This window comes from Solanum verrucosum, unplaced genomic scaffold (assembly GCF_900185275.1).
Source record: "Solanum verrucosum unplaced genomic scaffold, falcon-dt-bn FXZP01000262.1, whole genome shotgun sequence".
NCBI lineage: Eukaryota > Viridiplantae > Streptophyta > Magnoliopsida > Solanales > Solanaceae > Solanum > Solanum verrucosum.
The window spans coordinates 824,103-847,285 of record NW_026020366.1 but is presented as its reverse complement, the minus strand read 5'-3'; the positions used below and the strand labels follow the sequence as shown (position 1 = coordinate 847,285).

General features: G+C 37.5%; 2 protein-coding genes across 2 annotated transcripts in view; both read right to left on the bottom strand.

The window, feature by feature from the left end:
- LOC125837888 (uncharacterized) overlaps positions 1-23,183 on the bottom strand; it is a 59,431-nt gene that overhangs the window by 33,382 nt on the left and 2,866 nt on the right. The window contains 21 exon segments of the mRNA XM_049516961.1: positions 1,282-1,458; positions 4,297-4,590; positions 4,712-4,879; positions 5,609-5,950; positions 6,171-6,340; positions 6,432-6,582; positions 8,513-8,585; positions 8,701-8,885; positions 8,995-9,297; positions 9,299-9,374; positions 11,991-12,109; positions 12,271-12,330; positions 12,435-12,543; positions 12,692-12,770; positions 12,869-12,956; positions 14,839-14,903; positions 15,657-15,809; positions 22,298-22,404; positions 22,540-22,622; positions 22,735-22,825; positions 22,923-23,059. Of these exon segments, the coding sequence (XP_049372918.1) occupies positions 1,282-1,458; positions 4,297-4,590; positions 4,712-4,879; positions 5,609-5,950; positions 6,171-6,340; positions 6,432-6,582; positions 8,513-8,585; positions 8,701-8,885; positions 8,995-9,297; positions 9,299-9,374; positions 11,991-12,109; positions 12,271-12,330; positions 12,435-12,543; positions 12,692-12,770; positions 12,869-12,956; positions 14,839-14,903; positions 15,657-15,809; positions 22,298-22,404; positions 22,540-22,622; positions 22,735-22,825; positions 22,923-23,059 (3,030 nt within the window).
- Positions 2,460-2,812, bottom strand: LOC125837906 (uncharacterized). The gene has a single exon (XM_049516980.1). It carries the CDS (start codon positions 2,801-2,803, stop codon positions 2,489-2,491), a length of 315 nt encoding a protein of 104 aa, XP_049372937.1. The 5' UTR covers positions 2,804-2,812; the 3' UTR covers positions 2,460-2,488.

Genomic DNA, 23,183 nt, shown 5'->3' with positions numbered 1-23,183 from the left:
ACTGGCAAGGGGTTTTGAACTTGAGACCTCCAACATGGAAGTCCCAAGCCCAAACCACTGGGCCACCCCGAAAAGTAATTCATTAGTGTGATTTTAGGAGATCATTTTCCCTTTTCCTAGCGTAATTATACGAAAAAAAGTATTTTTTTTATTTCATTTGATTGTCTTTCCTTAATTAGTTAAGATTTACTTGTATAATACCCCTTTCTCATGGGATGTAAAGGCATACTGAAATACAAAAAAAGCATTTTCTTCTTTCTTCTTTATCAAATTTTACAATATCTCACCGCATCACCAAACTTTCTGATCCTATCATATTAGTTATCTCTTTTGGTATAGCTTTTAGAAGCATCAACAAACTATCCAATGTGACCAAAAGAAACTGCCCAACTGTTTTTAGTTTTTGTAATACAGAAACCACTAACTCATTTCAGAAAATGTTTAGTAAGTGAGGGTAGACCAAGTGGACCTCAACAAGCAATTATGATGGACAATCAAAACGAGTAGTCTGCCCTCTCAAATTGCAAGGTTCTGTAATCCTCAGCTTAATTTACTTTTGTGCTCAGACTTGTCAAATTAAGAACATAACAATAACATATTCCCTCTGTCCCATTTCTGTGACCCTTGCTTTTCTAGTCTGTCATAAAGAAGAATAACACCTTTCTTTATTTAGAAATAATTGAACTTTAAAATTCTCATTTAACCCTTAATGATATGACTTTATAGCCACAGAAATGTGTGGCATGTTTTAGACCACAAATTTCAAGTCTTTCTTTCTTGAATTTTGTGGCCAATAAAACACTACTTCATAAAATGAGACGGACGAAATAATAAATAAGAAATCATATTTTGGGATTTGTAAACCTTTTTTTTTTGAGAATTTGTAGATATTTTTACCATTACATCATGTACAATACATAACCTTGATGCTGGTAAAGAGATACAAAGCTAGTCACCAGTACATGAAGAAAATTAAGTGTTAGTGGGAACAGTTTTCTGTATAGAGGATAAGTTACTTCTGTCATCCTCCAAATTCCTTCTCTAGATCAAGTATAATAACCTTTATTTTTGTTAAGTACCTCAATAATAATTATCTCTTTTTCTTCTTTCCTTTTCTTTTGACAAGAGTCATATATGCAATTGTTTCCACCCTATAACCTCAAAACTTTGACCAACTTTCTCGATCATAAGGCTGAATATCATTCTAATCAAGATTTCTAAATGTTTATCACAGACAAGTGCAATTTCCTTGAACATAAGATGACAAATCAATGATTTTACCTGATCAAATTTACGTCCTTGGATTACATCTGAAACCGCTAGACAAGAAGCCTCTCGTGATCGCCAAAGTCGGGATCCGCTTTGAGTTAAAAGATCATCCATAATAAGATCAAAATGCTCATCAATTGTCTTTTTTGAATCAGGAATCAGTGATCTCCAAATATGTGTCATCGCATCCTAAAGGAAAAGATAAAATAGTTCAAAAATGGGCATCGTCACTACAGCCAGTACAATATCAATTTCCTTAATACAAAAAATAATTATAACAAACTGCATGGTAACCACCTTTTCTTTTTAAAGAAATAACTGTTCTTGTATTCAACCATACTGTTACTCAGAATTTTCACAAATAGGGAGAAGGAGCTCGAGAGATTATAGCAGGAAATCTGCTACACTGTTCCAAAGAAAAAAGAACATGTACAAAGATGTTATCTCCACTCTTAAGTGGTAGGAAACAGAAACCAAAACCGAGTTTAAGAATCTGCAAACAGAAACAAGAAAGGAGGAGAGAGCAGAGAGGAGGGAGCGTAGAAAGATAACATTTTGAAAGCTCTAACACTCAAGCTGCAAATTCAAAATTAAAGCTACCAAAAGGAGAGGTGGACTTGGACCTCTACTATTTGAGTAAATTTAGGAAAGAAAAATTACAAAAGGTGTAGGTGAAAAAATGGGCAAAAATATTAGTTGAATAAATACTTGTAACTTGACATTAGAGCATCCTACTGAAGTTGCAGTTGTGGTTCCATTAAAATTCTATTGATGAGCAGGGAGACATGGCTGCTTGCAATGCTTTCGTACATTCCTCATGTGGAAGATGTCCACAGCCAGATATGGCGACCAGTCTAGAATTTACAAGTTTTGATGCCATCACTTGAACAAATTTTATAGATACAAGTGCATCTTCAGCTCCTCCGATTACCAGAACTGATAAACTTTCAACTGTTTTTAGCAGTTGTGCTGCATTTTCAGGTGAGAGGACTGTCTCAGATGAATGTTTTAATACCTCGTGGAGTGCTTCATCTCATCCTTCTTCACATACTGAGGGATTGTATAGGCTCAAAACATCAGTTGTCAACTTGGTGGCAACATATCATGCACGTCTATTAACAACTTGAGTAATTTCTGTTCCCAACAGTGGATGCACCAAGTGCAGTTTCCAGAGAGAAGTACAGAATAATATCCTTGCAAAGGCTGGAACCAGTTCTCCTCACAGGCTAACATCCAATAATACAATCCCCTTAATAAGGACATTAATCGAATTCCTGGATGACTGAACTATTTGTGCAGCCTTCAGTGCAAGCAATCCACCCCCACCATCATGACCAGCAAGTACAACTGAAGTAAAACCCATACTCGAACAAAACGAGAGAAGCAGGTCAACCTGACTTTCAATCTTGTAGGGATTAGGCAATTGATTCTCCTCCCAGTCTGTCTGACATGGCCTAGATGTCAATCCCCATCCTGGCCTGTAGAAGGCTGTGACTGCACAACCTACCTGTCGGGCTAGCTCATCCATCATCATTCTCTAAGAGAAAACCCCGGCTCCAAAACCATGCACTAGAACAGTAACAAACTGATTATTTCCTTCAACATCTCATACTGGGAATGAACATCCCACCTTACCAACATCATCTTCATCACCAGTTTCATCTAGGTTAAAACTAGGGAAGTTGGAGACACATCTAAAAGAGGCATAGAGAGAGTGTGGGTATGAAATTGACTACTGTGGCACCTCCGAATACGATAATCAGTTTTTGACAAAACATGCAATGGGTGAGCAGAAAAAGGTCTGAAAGACAAAGAACGGTAAGGTGAGCCAGGCAAGCAAAGTTTGTAATGAAGAGAGACCCCAAGGCAAGAAATGAATGAACTGTCAACATCAGCAAGCAATATAGCAGGGACTTTCCCATCCTCATGAGCTGATCCAGCAAGTTTTCTCCTCATATCACTCTCAGTTCTTGTTTTACCTGTCGGAATTGGAGATTGTGGTACCTTAATGTATGAAGAGAATCCAACTTTGCACGAAAGGACAGCTTCTGGATCAACTCGGTGAAACAAAAGCTTCCTCCTTGCTCAAAAGATTGTTCTGTAAGCAATTACAGCATGTCCAAGAGCTAAGACTACCGAAGAAAGAAACAACACAGGCACACCCCCATGACTTTTTCAGATGAGGCCTTTGCCTTGAGATAGAAGATGAAGCTTCAACCTCCAGATATGAATTGACAGAAAATACAAGCTTTGATAGAAAGAAGAATAATGGAAATGATGGAACAGAATATAACCGTTCCGAGGTATGGTCCATGCGAAAGAGCAGGGACATCACACAAAGAATAAACACAGATGATAATAAGAGATATCTTCCTCTTCAGGTAGGGCTTCGTGAAATAATAGATCGAAGAAGAAATGAAATTCTAGATAAATCCATGCGACAAGGCGGCCCAACGGCCATATCTCGCCAGCGGCAAACAAAACGCCGGTTAGCGATGATATTGAGTCTCGATATTGAACGTGTTCCGGGTCGGGCAGGGTATCCATTATGAAAATATGTAAATTTAAGACAGAAAAGTAAACAATTTTCTCCGTTTGCAAAAAAAATTCTTCTGTGTCCGTCTGTTGAAAAAATATAGAGAGGAGACTTTTGGTTTATCGCCGGGAGTTTTTTGAACTGTTTTTCTCTCCCCTTTACATCACACCCCCCTACACACCTCCCCCTGCTTTCTTGGGCTTTCTTCCTTTGCATGGTAACCCCTTTTTTCCCTCTTACCACAACTTTTGAGAAAAGCATAAGCTTATAATAACAAACGAAACATTTCTTAGTTTGCAGCTAAAACTGCCAAAACAATCACAGACAGTAGGATATCAGCTTATTTAATACAAAAAATTAACATAACAAATCACCTGAAACAGCCAAAATGATCTTTATGGTTGCTTGAATGGAATACTATTAAGTTAAGCCCCTAACAAACTAGGAGTACACAGAACACCAGCTTGGCACAAGCACTTATATGGAAGTACCTGCACATTCTTATCAGGATCGTACTGATAACGAAGGAGTCTTGGAACAAGAGCATGCAAGTAAGGTTGCAGAGCATCCCCGGCATGCTTGGCTATCTTGGAGAATCCAAAGGCTGCACCTCTTTTAGAATTCAAAGATGCCTGATAATTGGCTAAGTCCATGAACTTATAAATCATGTCCGGCTGCCCCATCTCGTTTGCCAAGTTGCAAAGCTCCTTGTAAGTACTTAGTTTCCCTCCACTTGGACTTTCACCAATTGTACCCTCTTGAAACACTTCAGAATCTTCTACAAGCTAGGAACAAATTTAAAAAAAAAAAAAAAAACTAATTTCAGAGCAAAAAATGGGTATTCATAGTATAACACACGAGGAAAGATTGTCAAGAATTAGAGCAAGATAAAAGTAGTCATCAAACCTTAACAGCTCTTTTCCTCTTCCCAGAGCCAGTAAGAGTGCCAACAAGAGCATTCACTAAGCTTTTCTTCATAGAAGCATCACCAAGCTCATACACAACACTAAGTCCCTGAGATGCCAGCTCCTGTGTAAGCTCATTCTGCTCAGCCAGAAGGTGAGAGAATGCTTCCTACAATAGTACAAGAGTCATTGGCTCAAAAGGCTCTTGTAAACTGTTTTCTTTGGAAACATCAAAATAAAAGGAGGTTACTTTGATGGCTATAGATAATTGAAGAAGCATAGGCTTCACAGTTTAAAAGGCACTCCAGTGGTTAGTTATTAAAATTGTATTTATCAGGGGAAGAGAGATGCTTGAAGCTGTCTCAACATCACTCTTCAAAACAAAATTGTGACTATCATAATTGAGACGGACTATGAAACAATAAACATGATCTCTAACGGGAATGATTATTATCAAAAATGTAATAGATGACTGCAAATTATACCTGACTAGATTGGGAAACACAAGGATTCAGTGTATCGGCTAACCTGTTGGCGGACACACTAGCTAAGCATGGAAGAAAAATCCAAGTTTTTGGTTTACTTTTGTACTATGATACACTGCCATCTTTTGTATTATTTACTTATGAATCAAATAAGAAATCCTATCCCTAGGAAGTCAAAGCTTGTAATAGTTTCTAGATTTTACTAATAATATATCCCAATAATCAAAAGAAATAAAAGACTGTCCTGGCAGCATATACAAAAGGCTAATAGAGCTGAAAAGCAATAGTTTGAGTACTTCTCCCAGATATACAACAACATTAGGATTAACCCCAAACCAGTTCGAAATTTTTCCCAGGTATGTATTATAAGATTTTGCTATGGAACTGTCAGCATCAAGTTAAATTCAAGATACCTGGATGTCAGGAAGCAGTTTCTGGATAGCCTGGTGCTGACCACAATACATTGTCAGCGATAAAAGCCAGACAGTGCCAGCACAGCGCTCTTGTTTCCGGCTACTGTATAATAGATTGTCAAAAATCTTTCTAGTGATTGCATCTCTAACTGTACCATGGCCATCTTCATTGGCTTCAGATTCCACACAGGTAGAACTTGTAGAAGACACATCTCCCATCAAAAAGTTCGAACTCATGGAAAGTGAAGTGTAGTTACTCTTAAGAATCATGTCAGCAGTAACAGGAACACCACCCCATAGAAATGACAATGCCTCCCCAGCAGCAAACAAGATATCTTCTACCTGATCAACAACAAAATAGGAAACCCAGATGGAAATGAAATAATGACAACTCAATGTATGCCACGCAGGAGCACAAGAAAGAAATTATTTAGCAGTGATATTATTATAACAATTAAGAAGGTGTTTTCCTCCAGCTGTGAACCTGAGAAAAAGAGTGTTTGTGCATGTCACCAACATAGAGTAGACCTTTGGGGCCATCAATGGAGGAAATTTCACTTACCTTTGACTGGCTTAGACTGAAAATCAGGTCAAGAGCAATATTTAGATGCGAAGAGGATAATTCCTTGACACACAAGTGTCCCAAGGAAATAACAATTTTCTGCACTGCTTTCACGTCCTCACCAGCAAGTAGCTTGCTTAACTTTTCACGCAAGACAACCAATATGGGAACTGCAGTTTTAAGCTTGGTTAAGTAAAATTATACTACAAGCATGCTTCACATACAGATTCTATAGTGGCCTCAATAAATATACAAACACACCTGAACTAGAGTCTACCAGCAGGAGAGGCAATGGGATACAAAGTCCAACATGGCCCAGCGCTTGCATTGCAAAAGAAGCCAATGTGGCAGTCTCTAAATTGACAACATCGACCAGACATTTAAGTGTACTCTGGAGTAAAGCTTCTGGGATCTGTCACATGTAGAAAGAAAAGCAGCACAAAGATCTATGTAACCAACAGGAAAGCTTATCGAAACAAAATCAATAAATACAAGATCTATAATGAAATAAACAATTAGTGCATAGGTTTATCCTCAAGTTGTGTACATTTAAGATAGTAAACCTTTGAAAAAAATTTATCGCATATTTTTTATTTCTAAGTTACCATGCAATAGATAACTCTCAAGTCTTAACGATGTCAATAAAATCAAAGCATCCATGAGATCCCATATCAGTAACTATTGTCTTTATGCTAGACTATACACAATATTTTTGCTATCTGGCTGTCCTGCAAAGCATGCATTATTAGGTTTCCAAAAGCTGCAGTCTTTCATTTTGCCAGACAAGCCTCGAAACTAGAATTATCACTAAGAACATGACTGCATTCATTTCTACAACATAATCAGGTTGTTGGTCAATTTCAGGTATTCAATTTGATAATTGGTTACTCAAATGAACATGTGCTAAATTTGCTCCTAGTAGATTCTGCGACTGCAACATTCTCTCCTAAACCAACCATCCCTCTGTTAAGTGAATTACCCCACACCTAAATTACATTCCATAAAGAAAAAAGTGGTGCTATTACCTGATTATTGGTCAATTTCAGGTCTTAAATCAGGTGGTTGCTGACCAAGTAACATGTGCTAATATCAGTAAAGATTGTAACAATCTGACCCCTCATTCTGAGTATTTGTGTACCAAATCATGTTTTTTGAGACTTTGAATAGGTTGGATATGTTTTGGAACTTGTTGGTAAAGTTCGGGTTGAGACCCAAGGGGCTCGGGATGCTCTTGGACAAGTTGGGAACTTAAAGGGTAGCATGTACACAGACCTTACCCCTAACTTGGTCCTACTTACCAATTAAACAAAACTAACTTGGTCCTACCCTGAGAACTGACTGCCGCGCTACCCTGAACAAAAAACCATTTTTTTTTAGAAAGTTAACATTTTATAGACAGCAATACACCAATGGTGTATTTCAGTGGTAATTACATCAGGAGTATACAGTAAGCAAAACCAAAAGATCTATCATCTATGCCCCTCCTAAACTATCAAAAAACCAATTTAACGCAGTTCCACTAATTTTTTCCAGTTCCGTTACCCTTTACTCCAAGCCTTTATAGACCAAATGAGCAGAAAAGGATGAGAAGGCCACCACTAAGGATTAACATACAGCTATAGCATCAGCGAGCAAGAGGGTGTCAGAAGCAGGTCAGGCAAACCAGGCAGAGAAAGAAGGATTAGAGGAAACAAGACGATTGGAAAGGAACTTCAATTTTAAACAAAGAAGAAATATTTGGTCGTTAAAGGTAGGAACCATGCAAGTAGGACAAAAAGAATGAATGGTATCTGGCTAGGAAGCATAAAGTGGAAGCAACTTCAAAATTTTAATAAAAATTGAATAAGCTCTAGTCGTTCTGAGGAGACAACAGTAATAGAGAAAACCAATTTTGTTTATCCTACCTTAATTCTTACACAATACACCTACACCTATAATACACTATAGAACATGCAGAATTAAGTATGACCAAACTCTGGAAAATATGGCAATGCATAATTGCTTTGACTCATTTATGAGATCAGCATATTTCAGTCTCAACTTTGACTATCCACAGAGGGTTGATTAGGAATTGGAAGTTAAATGATTTCACTCTTTTTATGATGCAGAGCCGGTGTACCACCTACTCTTGAAGCATTGTTTTAGGTCATACTGAGGAAGAGAACCAGAGTTATAATACATGAAGCATATATGCAACAACTAAACTCGGCTAACAAAGTATCCATCTAAATCAAGTACACTGATGTTCTACAATGCATTTTACATCAATTAACAAAAAGCACCTGGATGCACATTGCAGTAACGGTTCTTGACATGCAAAATGCCGAAGGAAAAAAACTTACAGAAACAGTTCTTGACATGCAATTTGCAGTAACATAGCCTAAAGTACATAGCACACCATGCTGCATCTCGAACCTGGAAGAATTGATAATGCATTATATCATCAGGAAGCCAATGCAGTTGCTCCAACAAGGGAGATGATCCACAAGAAGCAACAAACAGCTAAATGTTTAATAATCCAAGCTACAACCTTAACTTAGGTGTTGTACCGATTGAGGCAATCAATTCACTAATAAGATCAGACAAACTGTGAAGAGGAAGTGAACAGGAAGCAATTCCAATTAAGCGAGATATAGATTCACGTGTATCAAAGTCAATATGCCCCAGAAATTGCTTCATCCATGCAACTTTATCAACATATCGAGAAGTTATCACCTGTCAATTATATTACAAGACCAAAAATTCCTGAACCCATACATCAGATATAAAATGAGAATTTAGTGTGGTCCTCTTCTTCTAGCATTCGAGGGAAATGTGAGCCTACCTGGGGCATATGAGATCCAACAGATATAAGCGCTTTGGAGGCATTAGCATGCAGGTCAACAGAACCTTCGTAAGCCATTGCATGTTCGAGAAGCAAACATAATTTCTCAACTGTAGCGGGAAAATGGGCACCTTCCACCAAATTATTCTGTTTCATATCTGCCTCAAAGCACCTCAACAAAAACTTGATCATAGCCACATAAGATTTTGATGGAAAAAGAAGCTTTGAACCTCCCACACTAGCAGAATCCAACACCACAGGCTGCTGTTGGATAATATAGTCTAGCATGTCAAAAAGTTTTGGGGTACTTTAAGTTGAGGCTTTTGCTTACTGCTTTCCTTTGATCTTCATCAGGAAATAAACCTTCTAATGCAATTTCCCTACGGAACAGACAAGTTGCACATTTGAAGACGGTGTATAGAGAGAGGAGATAATATTGCTATTAACCCATCGAAGAAATCACCCAACAATACATTGCACGTAACTTGAAAAGAAACTATAAAACAAAAGATACTGTTTCAACAATGAGGAATACCATGTCTTCTGTTTTAGTTACTTCCTACTTTCTTTCCATCACTACTAGTCTACTACTAATCTATCCTCCAGAACCCATTTGAAAGGATAAAGAAAATGAGCAGCCAAATATTTGCAGTAGACAGTTTTTCCAGATAAACACCTAGGGAATTACAGGAAGCTATTTCTTCTGACTTCATCTTTGCAATCTTAGACCCTAGAATCCTCAGACTATCTATGGGCTAGCTTACATTCAGTGGAGGAAAAACTTCAAGCATTTTCACTCCATGCGACTCTCATTTTCCGCATTAGGTAGGGAATCCACATCAATTAGACCAAATTCCAGAAAATTAAAATAGTGGAGTGAACTTAGATAAATTTCAAAATGCACCAACCTCCTCCTCCCTCTCCCCTCTCTCCCCCCAGAAAAAGAAAATTACATAAACAAGCACCACAACAACCATGCCTTAGTCCCATACAAGTTGGGGTCGGCTATATGAATCTTCACTGACCATGTTCCACCAAATGAGGAGGGAGACACAATTTTTTTTGGGGGAAGGGAAGCACACTTTACTGTAAGAGGCTAAAATTTGTTTGATCAAAGGGCTTTTCCTCCTCCATTGTTGAATACAATCTAGCTAATTGCATTTTACAATTAGGCCTAAGAGACCATAAACTATTTATCAACAGTTTAAGCTGGTAGAGAGAACTGAACCTGAACATTCATGTTCTGCCAGCTCAACCACAACACTTGGGCAAGGCCTTATTGACAAGTTTGTTACATATTCTCTGGTAGAAGAAGAGTTACAAGGGCAACATGTCCACCTACATAAAGTGAACTATGCATAAAAGGTCTCTAGATGGATCTCTTCAGTGTTCAATTGAAGCTACAGTTAGGAATCATCCTATCAAAATAGCACCCACAGAGAAGCCAACACTGTTCCATACCCAGACAAAAGCAGACGGCAGTCACCTACCTTCGAATAATCAGGTGTTACCAAGTGCAATTTGTTCACACAATTGCCAACTTCCACAGAGCCTTACCTCAAAATTGAAGTACAAATTACTAAAAAAATATTCTCAAGTCGTACACATTTGATGAGAAGGTTGTATAATGTGGCATAGGAATATCTTTGGTAGCGACTCACGATATGAATGAAACTTCTGGTTGCAATAAAGCATCCACAACGCCAGTATGTGGGACGAGCTCACTATGAATAGTTGTCCCAAACCTATACTTAGTTTTCCAGAGTTCTCACATCTCCATCCTCCATTCTACCATCATTATTAGCTTGCAACCACTAACACAAGTGGAATACATTCTTCCACTTGGAGCATCCAAATTACAAAATTAGTGCAGAAACACACATGCTGACCAGAAAAAAGGGGAGAAAGCTTCAAGGAATGGTGTTACAGTTAAAATTAAAGTAGAATAGGTTCATCACTCAGAAGGAACAGAATCACCAAATGACTAATAGAAATTTTTAGAAAAGGTAATAATTTACTGATGTTGTGGACAGTTTTATCAAAAACGAAAAGTGCAAAAAAGTTCTAAGGTTCGTTGGGGCTTTAAGTGCAAAGCGCAAATAAAGGGTGAGCTTTATTGAGAAAATGTGCAAATGGAGAAAATATACAACTATATATATGTGTAGTCCAAGATTAATAATATAGGCAAGATTCAGGAATAACAAATATATGGACAAGGAAATTGATTGTTTTTACGATAATGTAAAATGTCAATGGTTTAGCGTCGCCTCTTCAAGAAATGCTCTTTCACAAGGAAAAGTATCTCTTGGAGTCTTGATGACGACACATTAAGTGAGGCAAAGCGCTCAACGCGTTTTGAGCCTCGCTTCAAGGTTTAAATGCGCCTTTGATAACACTGGTTGTGGGATTTAAGTCCCGGGATACAAGTAGTACACAAAAAGTAGAGAGCCCATGCCAATATATGGTTTTCTAGAAATTACTCAGCATGATTGATAGAATTATTGCCATAGAATTCCACGGAAAACTGATCTACTTTTCAAGTTAGATACAATCATTTATGTTGAGAAGCATAACCATATATCAAGGATTAATTGTCAAATGCCAGACTGCCATTCTTTATTACATCCCAAGAACGAGAAACCAAAAGAGATACAGATTATCTAAATTGACAAGTTAACCAAAATTTCATGTCATTGCATTGAGTAGACTTACAATTGAAGCATTAAGCTACATAATGAGGGAACCTGTAAAAAGCTCAGCAAAGATTCTAATTATGCAAAAGTACTACTATGGTCGTAAGTGAATATTGTAGAAAGATATCATACAGTTGCTAAACAAGAATCTTCAATAATGAGGGAACCTGTAAAAAGCTCAGCAAAGATTCTAAATATGCAAAAGTACTACTATGGTCATAAGTGAATATTGTAGAAAGATATTGAACAGTTGCTAAACAAGAATCTTCACTTAATGTTAATCAGCAAACCTCATAAGCTAACCTTATATCCAGCTTAGTGTCAGCAGCTCCAATCATACAAATAAATCGGCTTGGGCAATGCTGCATGTCAAACAACAAGGTTGCCCATCTCATAGCACAAAAGCGCACTTCGCTTTCCTCCTTTTGAAAAACAAAACGAATTAAACAATAAATAACAGCTTGCATCAAATTAAACAATAAATAACAACCTGCATCCATATTAAATACAGTCCCTCAAGTTGACAGAAACACGCATAACACTGGAACAAGAAAAAGGAATCAATAGTACAAATGTATCCTACCACTTGAGAACTTCTCAGAAGGAGCGCCTCCAGATCATTTAATACATTTTGTGGTGCACCCTGAAAACCAAATAGCCATCAAAAGATGTAATAAAAGAAGAAGGGTGGAGACATAGAAAACTTAAATATATGACAAATAGTATTGACAGCTTAGAAAGTAGAACCTTGTAAGCAAAAGCAAGGGAATTTGTTGCTTCTTGAATAGTAAGACGGAGAAATTGGGCCTCAGATTGCAGGGCAACAAAGAGCCTTGAAGCAACATCGACTTTATCTCTGTAACAAATTCAAAAAGAAAATGGCACATCAAAAAATATCTAATTTAGCTGCAAACAAAAGAAAGGCCCGGGGGAAGGGAGGGGAGGGAGGTCTGGAGAAGAAAGGCAGAGTGAAAAAGAAAACACATATCAGAAAATGTACATACCTAAAAAGTTGAGGCATCCTCTTAGCAAGCAAGCCAATTGCTTGGAAGGCAAATGCTTTCGTCTCCCGCGCAATAACATCTGGACAGATATTACTTGTTAAAAATTATACTAAGCCAATTATATCAATCTCAAAGGGCTTAGCCTAACAAAGTTCATTTTTATATGAGCAATAGCACCTGATTCTGCTGCCGAATAACCATCAAGAGATTTCAGAATCCCAGACAGTATAACAGGGCCCATAAGCCTCAACTGGTCCATTGTTCCCTGCATATATTGATAATAAAGTGTCAAGAGAAATTAAATTCAATGAAATTGCTTCAGTTATCAAAGAATTGGTGTACATAAGAAGAGTGAATTGTCACTGGAAGCCAAAGACCATCTTCCTCAGGCAAATCTTGGCATTTTCAGCATAAGCGAAAGTGGATCTCCAACTCTCAGGTTCAATAGAAGAGGTCAGTTCCCCTTCTTGTTCTTCCAATTCAGAAAGACTTATCGAAAATCGCCCGTTGGGTTGGTCCGACCAAGAAAGGCATGGACTTTTGGGCATTGCTTAGGTCGATCTAGGCTACCTAGTGATTTACAAGCATCCTCGCTGCACACTTTCTATATTCCATAAAAAATTTCAATCTCCAATCAATAACCAATTACCTCTCCAATCAACATGACAGTCCGTGATGGTCTCAACTTGAGGGCCTCGCCTTGCATAAACCTTACCCACGAATGAGTCTATAACAGTCAAACCTTAGACTCATATTATATTCTTTTCTTGTTGGACACTAACTAATAACTGAACTTTGTTAACACTTGATTCTCATATTGTCACTTAACATACTAACCAATGTTGGATGCATTATGGGAAAAGGCAAGTAGTGCATATATAGGGCATCATATTACGGATGATTCTCACATTAAATAATGAGCCTTTAAGGACAACCTATCCATAAAGGCATTATAAAGGAGAATGATGATCTTGGCTCGATTGTTCATAATGGTAATTGGATATTATTCGTCATATCTACACAGTGCTAATGAGAGGACACCTCTAAGTGATCTGCTCCCAAGTTTTGGTTCAAACAGCAAAGGTAGTATTGTGCTAACTATGCGGTAGGCACACCTGAGCTTGAACACTAATCAGTGAACCAAATCTGATATTTAGGTGAAGAAAAAACTACAAATGGACTCATTATCCACCATGTTTCAGAATTGAAATACAACGAATTTCTCAGATGTCTTTTAAAAAGAAAAACTCTAGTTGATCATCACAACATTCGGGGAATAATTGAGAGATATACTTCAGAGGAGTTATCTAGTATTGGAAATAGTAGGAATTGAAGTTTATACAAAAGATTTACATGTACACTAGGTGCAGATGATAAATTACAGAGAGGACCAAGTATAAGTAGGTCCAGGTGACCTTATTACATATGTAACTTAAGGGAAAGATGGGATGAAGGGCAGAAGATATGGAGTATAACAGCAAAAGAGAAAGTCTCTTTTCCTCCACATAGAGAGTAATCTGGGAATGCAATAGTTAGAGCAAGCAAATCTTAGACATAGGGAACATATTGTTATTGTAACTTTGTAAGTTAGTATTGTTCATCCAACGAGTGCAAGAAAGATGTACATTACTTATTGTTGCACCATAGTGTCGTTCTGAGTTGGACTAAGGAAGCATGGTACCCAGATGAAAGCAGCAAACCTTTTCTTGGACAATTTGGAATGATAGGATGAAGAGGATGTTCCAATGCAATGGAAGGAAATTAAGGAATATGAAAAGTTCTTTCATGCTCCATTTATGCATTTGGTGAAAAAAAAACATTTTTGCATATATGATTGGATACAGCAGTCAGGAAATCAAGAAGAGCACTCAAAGCCACATCATGCATATACTTTGGCACCTTCACGGTGAACTAGTGAAATGAACTTCAACTTATCTAGTGAAGCCATTCTCCAAGCCTCTATAATCATGAAAAGGAGTCTTTAATTTTTGGAAACAAATGTTCTCAAGTACCCCTAACTGTTATCGCACTTCCCACATCTTTCTTTGACCTATATTGGACAATGTTTGAGCTCCTTTATTAGCACATGACAGGATTGTTGAGCTTCACTATGTTGTGAGAAATTCACATAGGTCATGAAATCTTACATGCTTGAAGACCCATACAGTGAACTCCATCCCCAATTGCTTCAACCTTGACGTTGTATTACTTCCTATAAAAGCAAGAAGTATAAATGACTTGTCTTCTATAATAGTAAGACTGGAAGTTTGAAGAAATGACAGAAAAAATCCTAATAGATGTACTAATGCAATAAAAGAATAAGATGCAGCACTTTATAACATGCAAATTAAAAAAACTGCTCTATGTTTGAGGTAGCATAAATAGAAAATTGAAACATATAGCTCTTGGCACACCCCTTGAAAATTAGATTGATTGGGAAGCTCAATATGCCCTTTAAATAATTTAAATTGGTAAATCTTGTGACTTGTAGTACCTTTTATGTAGTTCTTAAATATGTAAATTGTTTTTCAAAAATCTTTAAAATTGTATGTCCGAATGCATGGTCAAAACAAAAAAGCTTGACTTTCAAAATCTGAACTATGTATATAAATTGGGACGGAAGGAGTACTTTCGTAGCCCACTCTAGAGAAAATCAGAAACATAGAGAAAAAACATCTTTTACCCATATGAGGATGCAAAATAATACACATCACAGAATGGTAAGAATAACCATTCTAGACAAGCAGAAATCTCAGAGTAGGAGTCTACATGAGCTTAAATCCTACATTTGTGTGTATAAAAGAAGCTAAAATACCAGCACACAATCTTGAAGAAACAACGCAAGCCATAAATGAAGTTTTGGACGTTTTTATGGTCCCCTTTAAGAGATGACTCTAATGCTTTACAAGATGCGATAATGGTTTCCGAGCATATCCCAGTTCTATACCAAAGACAGGATTTTTACCGTAGATGCAGCCAAAAATACACTGTAGAGTCAACGGAAAACTGTTTGCTGCAGTTATTGATCGGCAAAAAATAGACATCAGTTTTGCTCTCAAAGATGGATTTCCAGGACTAACTCTAGACTCTGGTGGAATTTGGTCAGTTCCAGCGGTACCTATAAATACAGCTACACCGTTAGAACTATCTGCATCTGATAGAGCAAAACAATTTCTTACTCACCAAGATATGCATCAGAAATAAAAATTGAGGCAAAAAAAGACAAAAGCACTTAGGGGTTGTTAGCTAGCTGGTTAGAGTATGGAGGTATTAATTATGAGTGAATTTATGTATTATTTTATGCAAGTATTAGTTATGCAAAGATTAGTTATTCATGTATTAGTTATACATGTAATAGTTATTCCACCTTCTATCTTGCATAAAATAATACATAAATTTCCTTCCTAACTTATAAATGTACTAGTTATGGGGGTTTCTAAATTGTCAACCAAACATCGTATTAATTTTATACATGAATAACTTACTTCATATCTACCTACCAAACGTCGTATAAGTTATACAGAAATCAATACATGAATAATTTATTTCTTATCCAACTACCAAACGACCCTTAAAAAATCATTTTCAATAACACCAATGAGTGAATGGTACCAAAAACCTTTGTAGATATGTTCCTCACATGATAGTTGCAGGTCATGGTGGAAGTGGGGGGTGAATAACCTGTTAATAACTTGACTAGTTCCCTTTGTTGTGTGACTCTTTGTTGGACATTGCACTTTGGGGGACAACAAACCTACCTTCACATGTATGTTTCTACTTTCTGAATGATCTATTTATATGGTACAAATGTTACTACTTTCTGAAATGGAACTGTTCTGATGGTAGTAAGGATATCTGAAGTGAGCTAAACGTATTTATGTTAGAGAAATGATAGTTTCCCTTCTAGTATTGGAAGTCAATTTGATTCCATAAATTGTTATATTTGGTAACATGTTATTCGGAAGAAAAATATTTCCCTACAATTTTTATATTCGTGAATAATTGATTTTTAATCAACACAGACTTAGCTAAAGATAGGGCATAATATAATGGAGGAAAAAGATCATATGGTTATATCTACTAGTGGGGAATACGATTTAGAGGTGTTTGGATTGGCTTAAAAGTTGGTCAAACCTACTTTTAAATCAGTTTTTTACTTCTGAAAGTGTTTGGTAATATAAAAAATAACTTAAAATACTTCATCAAAAAAAAATAACTTAAAATAAGTCAAAAATGACTTAGAATAAGTTAGGATGTGTTTGGCAAGGTCAAAAATGACTTAAAATAAGTCAAAAACCAAAAGTAGGTCTCTCCCTACTTTTTATTTTTTGACTTAAAAGTCATTTCAGTTTTACTTTTTATTTTTGACTTAAAAGCTACTTTTTTTAAGCCAATCCAAACGGGCTCTTAGTCTAGTTAGAGAACTTCTACTATTATTAATTTTACTATAACTTTTATATATTTGACTTATTTTCACTTTTGTTTTTATTTGGTGATGATCACATGAGTTGAGCCTAAATGGAGAAGGAAAATCCGTACAGTTGACCCAAACTTATTTGGGATTGAGGCGTAGTTGTTGTGAATATTTGATTTTAAGAGTCTATAATACATGGTTTAAGCTAAGGAATACGTAACTTTTAATGGTTTGAACCAAGATTATTGTTGTGCATATTGTTTGTTCATTGTGTTGAAATAAGTTAATATTGCATAGAACTATTCTACTAGAAAATAGATAAAGCTATCTTTTTTAATAGCATACCATGTTTTGGGTTCTTTTTTTTTTTTTTATGACAAGGGAAACCCGCAACCGCTACCCTTTGGGTGCGCACAGGGTAAAACCCCTGCTCCTATGCAATAGCTCGCAAACCACATAGGAGAGGTAAACCCACACTAGGCAAGCCCGGTGCGATGAGCTCGACCCAGAAGGCAAACCTCTTGCTTTTGTTGCAAGGGGTTTCGAACTTGAGACCTCCAACATGAAAGTCCCAAGCCCGGTATGTTTTGGGTTCTTAAAAGTCTCTACTTCAGTTCCGTGTATAGAAGCATTACTTTAGAAAAGAAAACATTACAATGAAGACTATGAAGTCTTATCATGCCGCCTAAAAAACATTTGGTTGAAGTTAGCAAGTTGAAGATGAATGGTCCATACAAGTCTTGACACAATGAAAGGTGGTGGAAAACCAGAAACACCACTATGCCTTATTGAGAGAGGTGATATGGGTGAAATATGGCACCATGGAAGGGGAGTCAAGAACAAGAAACATCACTATGCCTGCACCCAAGGGTGTGGCCTAGTAGTCAATGAAATGATGAAGTGGATTGAACACCATGAGGACTCAAGTTCAAATTCCAGCAGAGACAAAAACACTAGGTGATTACTTCCCATTTCGTCTAGTCTTGGTGGATAGAGTTGTCGGGTACCTGTTGCTGGTGGCAGGTGCCAGGTTGCAAGTATCCTGTGAAATTAGTCGAGGTGCACGCAAGTTAGCCCAGACACCATGGTTAGATTTTATATATATATATCACTATGCCTTTTGGGAGTGACCTTCAAAGAAGGGGTGGGAGGAATTTAATGTTTGTATCTCATTCCGTGCTGGGACTGAGATAGGGTTAATATCTAGGAGATTATGGTGCAGGAACAACATGTTGAGGATCACTTTCCTAAACATCTATAGTATTGTCGATGACAATCTAACAGGTCCAAAGATTACATGTGCAAAGCCTATTTTGGGATCTCAAATCTTGAAGTAACTTTGATGAATTGGATATAATAGAGTTTCAAAGTCTACTTGAAATGATCTATAACCAAACCTTAGCAGCAGAGTCAGAATTCTCGGGGTTGGGTGTTGGAAGCAAGGACAAGCTCTTGGATTGAAGTATTGTATGTTTCTAGCAAAACAGAAATAGTGTTTTTCCTCATATATTAGCTTGGATTCCTAGGGTGAAAAAAAAGCGTGCTTTTCAAGTGATTAGCACCTATGGGTGCGGTTTTGATGATCGAAAACATGAGAAAGAAGAGGATCACATATGTTTGTTGATGCTTCCCGTAAACACTCGAGAGAGAGGACGTGAATCATCTATTCTTGCATCGTCAAACATGATGCAACATCACGTCTGTGGTGGAAGCTTGAAGATGGTTCAAGATACAATTAACTATGTCGGAAACTGCAAAGAATGAACTCTAGTTGGACCTTTAAAGGATAGAAAAGAAGATGTCGGGCGTGGGATATTGCTCAATTAGCACTTAGAATGTAGACAATATGGAGAAAAAGAAATACGAGAGCTTTTGAAGCAAAAAGAGCTCGATCCTTATACATAGCTACATATGAGGAGCAGCTTCATGTTTTGATGTCTTTATGGTGTGACACAATTTCCATTCCTTGTTTCTCTTCTGGCGACTGGTAGAGAATATTTGTTGGGACAATTTTACACTTGTCTTTGTTAGTAGTAAAGTTCTCCTCTATTGGAAGTTCAGATGTTCTTCCTCACATTTCCCCCACCTAATATCCTTTGAGGTTGAACAAATTGGTCTTAATAGTAGGATTACTTGTATTTTCAAAGGATCTTGAACTTCTCTACTTCCAAAGAGTTCAACAAATAGTTGATGGGACAATTTTTCATCTATCTTTTTTAGTAGTAAAGTTTCTCCGTGTGTTCCAACACAAAAGTACATATGTTCTTCGTGACAAAGCCCACCTAATACCCTTGCGATTGATGAACAAATCCCACCGCTGACTAGTCACATTATAATGTAGAAACAGATGGTTGATTATCACTGCCTTTTGTCTACACAAATAACACCAGGCTTGAACATATTCATATTCCCCCTTTTCTTAGGTTTTCCTGTGTAAGGACAGCTTCTCTGGCTACTAACCAAGTGAAGCATGTCATTTTGTATGGTATCTTTACACTCCAAATATGCTTCCAAGGCCATAAATTGAGTTGAGCTCCACTTTGGTTCAATTTTTTTATGCTGAGTGGACTGTTTCTGTGTTTTTGCCAATTAAGTGTATGTTCCCCCTCCGGTAGTCCTCTGCATTGCTCCAGAATATTAGCTAAGTCTGATATTCAGGGCATTTCCCAATCAAAAAGAAGTCTTCTGAAGGTGAGGTTCCAGCCCTGTCCAGATCAAAGCTCATTCATTGTAGCCCCCTGTTGTTAATTCAAATCATACCTGTAAGAGAATAATTGCTTGAGGCTTCCTTCCCAACTAGTTGTCCTCCAAAAATAGAATTATCTCTCCCTCCTTTACATTAAAAATCAGCTTGTCAATAGAGTTCCCCCTCAGGTTCTTTGTAACTCTCCACAAACTTGTACCATAAGGATGGTTCATCAAAAAACTTTCATTTCCATATGTTTCCTTTAATACCCAGCCCCATAGTGCCTGTTACTCCCTAGTAAACCTCCACCGCTATTCTGCTTTTTCAAGTTTCTCACTCTGAGTCCCCCTTTATGGTTGCCAATGGTCAGAGGTTCGCATTTAACAAAATGGCATCCTCGTTTCTATTTATTTCCTCACTAAAGGAAATTTCTTTTCAAGGTTTCAAGCTTCTTTTCTACACTTGTAGGTATAGGGATAAGGGCATCAAGTAGGTTGGAAGAGCATCCAGCACAGAATTTATGAGCGCAAGTCTACTACCCAAGGAAATGTAGTGTAATTTCCATCTTGCTAATTTTTTTCTCACACCTTTCCAAGACTCCAATCCAACTGTCTCTTGATTTGTTTTAACCTCCCAAAAGCATCCGAAGATAGATAGTTGGGATAACACCAACTTCCCCTCTCAGTATGGTTGTCATATGTTGTATGTTTGGCACCGCATTAGCTGGAAAGTTTTGACTTTTCATCCAATTAATATGAGCTCATAAATGGCTTCAAGGCTCTCTTCTACATCACAAAAAATCAAGGTGTCATCTGCAATATTGAATATGAGTAATTTCCAGCCTGTTAATTTTGATAGTTTGCCACATTGAAACCCCTTAATCCATCCATTGCCCTGTGTAGTTTTTATCATGTTGTTCAAATCTTCCATAACTTGGCTCGATCCTCTTTGAGAAGGAAAGAAACCTTCAGAAGATACCATTGATTGAGATGGAAAATCCGACAATACTTTTAAAAACTTGATCCAGCTTATCCCTAGAGCATCTTCAATTCAAACAGATACTCCTCAAATTTTACCACTTGCCTTCACCTGTAACTCAGAAAATAGCTCTAGGATTTGCAATCAAAACTAAAAACCTGAAGTCTAAAAACAAATAATCAGAATGATCCCTAAGTTAATAAGCTAACACTGATGGTGGAGGTTGGCCAGAATCTCACCAAAACCAAAGAAGTTGAGTTAAAGAACAAGGTCAGTGGAGCTAAAGCACAATGCAAGAATGATGTGAGAACATTGCAGATTTTCTACGCTACTAAAAACTAAAGGAATCAGAACAGCTTCAGATTCTGAGGATGCCCCAAAGGAGAAGTGATAAAGAAATGGACTTTGGGCCTAACTCGACCCCAAAAGCTAGCTCATGAGGGGAGGATTGCCCAAAACCATATAAGGTGTTCATGTTCCCATCACACAAACGATGTGGGACTCCAACATCCCCTCCCCCCCCACCCCCACGCCCAGGACTAGACATCTAGAGTAAGCACAATATAAGACGGGAGCCCAACCGCCCAACATTAAAAATAATGAATTTGGATGAGCCTGGATCTGATATAATGATAAAGAAATAGACCTTGGGCATAACTCGACCCCAAAAGTTACATCATAAGGGAAGGACACCCCAAGACCATATAAGGAGTCCATGTTCCCTTCCACAAACGATGTGGGACTCCACCACCCCCCACGCCCAAGACTAGGCATCTCAAGCGTGGACAATACAAGACGAAAAGCCAACACGATAAAAATAAGGAATTGGGATGAGCCTGGATTTGATATCATGATAAAGAAATGGACTTTGGGTCTAACTCAACCCTAAAAGCTAGCTCATAAGGGAAAGATTGTCCATGACCATATAAGGAGTCCATGTTCCCATCCCACAAATGATGAGGGACTCCAACACCCCCTAGGCCCACGATTGGTCATCTAAAGTGTGGGAAATATAAGGCAAGAGGGGAAACATCATAAACAATAAATTGGGATGGCTTGGCCCTGATACCATGATAAAGAAATGGACCTTGAACCTAACTCAATCCTAAAAGCTAGCTCGTGAGGGGGGATTGTCCAAAGACCATATTAGGAGTCCATGTTCCCATCCTACAAACGATGTGGGACTCCAAATCAAGACAAAGCTCAGAAAAATGGAAAAGTACTGGTGTTGTTGACCTGATTATACTACAAGCAAGGATTTCTACAAATCCTTGGTAAATAATGTGAAATTGATGAACAATCTCCACAAGCTTTTGCAATTATCATTCTATACTATGAAGATCAAAGCGCAAAAAACAGTTTATCAGGGAATTGCAAGTATAAAAAGTCCACTCTTCCAACCCTATGCAAAGACAACCTAACAGAGATATATTTTCTTTCAATTCCAGCACTAATAAGATGTAATCAATCACCGGCGTAACATTATCAGGGTAAAACAAGTTGCATTCTAACATAATGTATATCATACCATTAAATAGCACAAACAGTTTGCTCACGAGGTTTGCATCCTCCAAATTCACACCAGAAGCATTCTTCTTGTGAAGCTCCTCTCCTCTCTTAACAATAGACTCTTGACTTTCAAAGAAAACCAAAGAAGCTCATGTTATTTATTCTGAAATCAGAAACGGGAGCAAAGACATTCAACTAACTAAAACAAAACCTAAACACATCAGGTTCCGCAGAATCAGCTTCGAAAGAAACAAGAAGTACCAATCTGCAGAGGCAGCCACATAGAGGGGATAAACAAGTTCTGTAGACAGTTCCATAGCTTGAACGATATTCAAGATTCCCAACTGCATAATGTGAGATAGACCAACAATAAGTTTTCTTCAGATAGTCAACAGAGATGGACAAAAATCTATCCATGTAATGTTTACAGAATGGTACATTAAGCTACTGAATCACCTTCACATTTCTTAAATAGTCATTTGTCAATTGTCGTTTCCCAGTAACACGATCACATTGAGCAATCGAAAGTCCGGCAGGGCAAGCGCCGCTGTAATGATAAATTTTATTTTACAACAAATTAGTCAATTAGCTTCTCAAATGTCAAAATTACCAAACTAACACACTCATATAAACTCTAATCCAACCTTTGAGAAGTTGGTTGATATAAAACCATGTGAAGGCAAAATTCAAGAAATATCTTGTGGTCTGGCAGATCACCAGATCTTCTATACTTTGCCGCTACTTCATCACTTATTTTAACAGAATGGCATTCCCCAATCACCTGAAAATCAGAAAAGATTTCACCTAGGACTTAACACAGATATGATCAACGTCTTTTGTTGTCTTGTGAATAGAATCCAATGTGATAAAGCACTTTCTAACAATTTATCAAAGGATCTTCACTA

Bases quoted from the DNA above. Each gene is read 5' to 3' on its own strand.
- LOC125837906 (XM_049516980.1), bottom strand. From the start codon at position 2,803: ATGATGATGGATGAGCTAGCCCGACAGGTAGGTTGTGCAGTCACAGCC.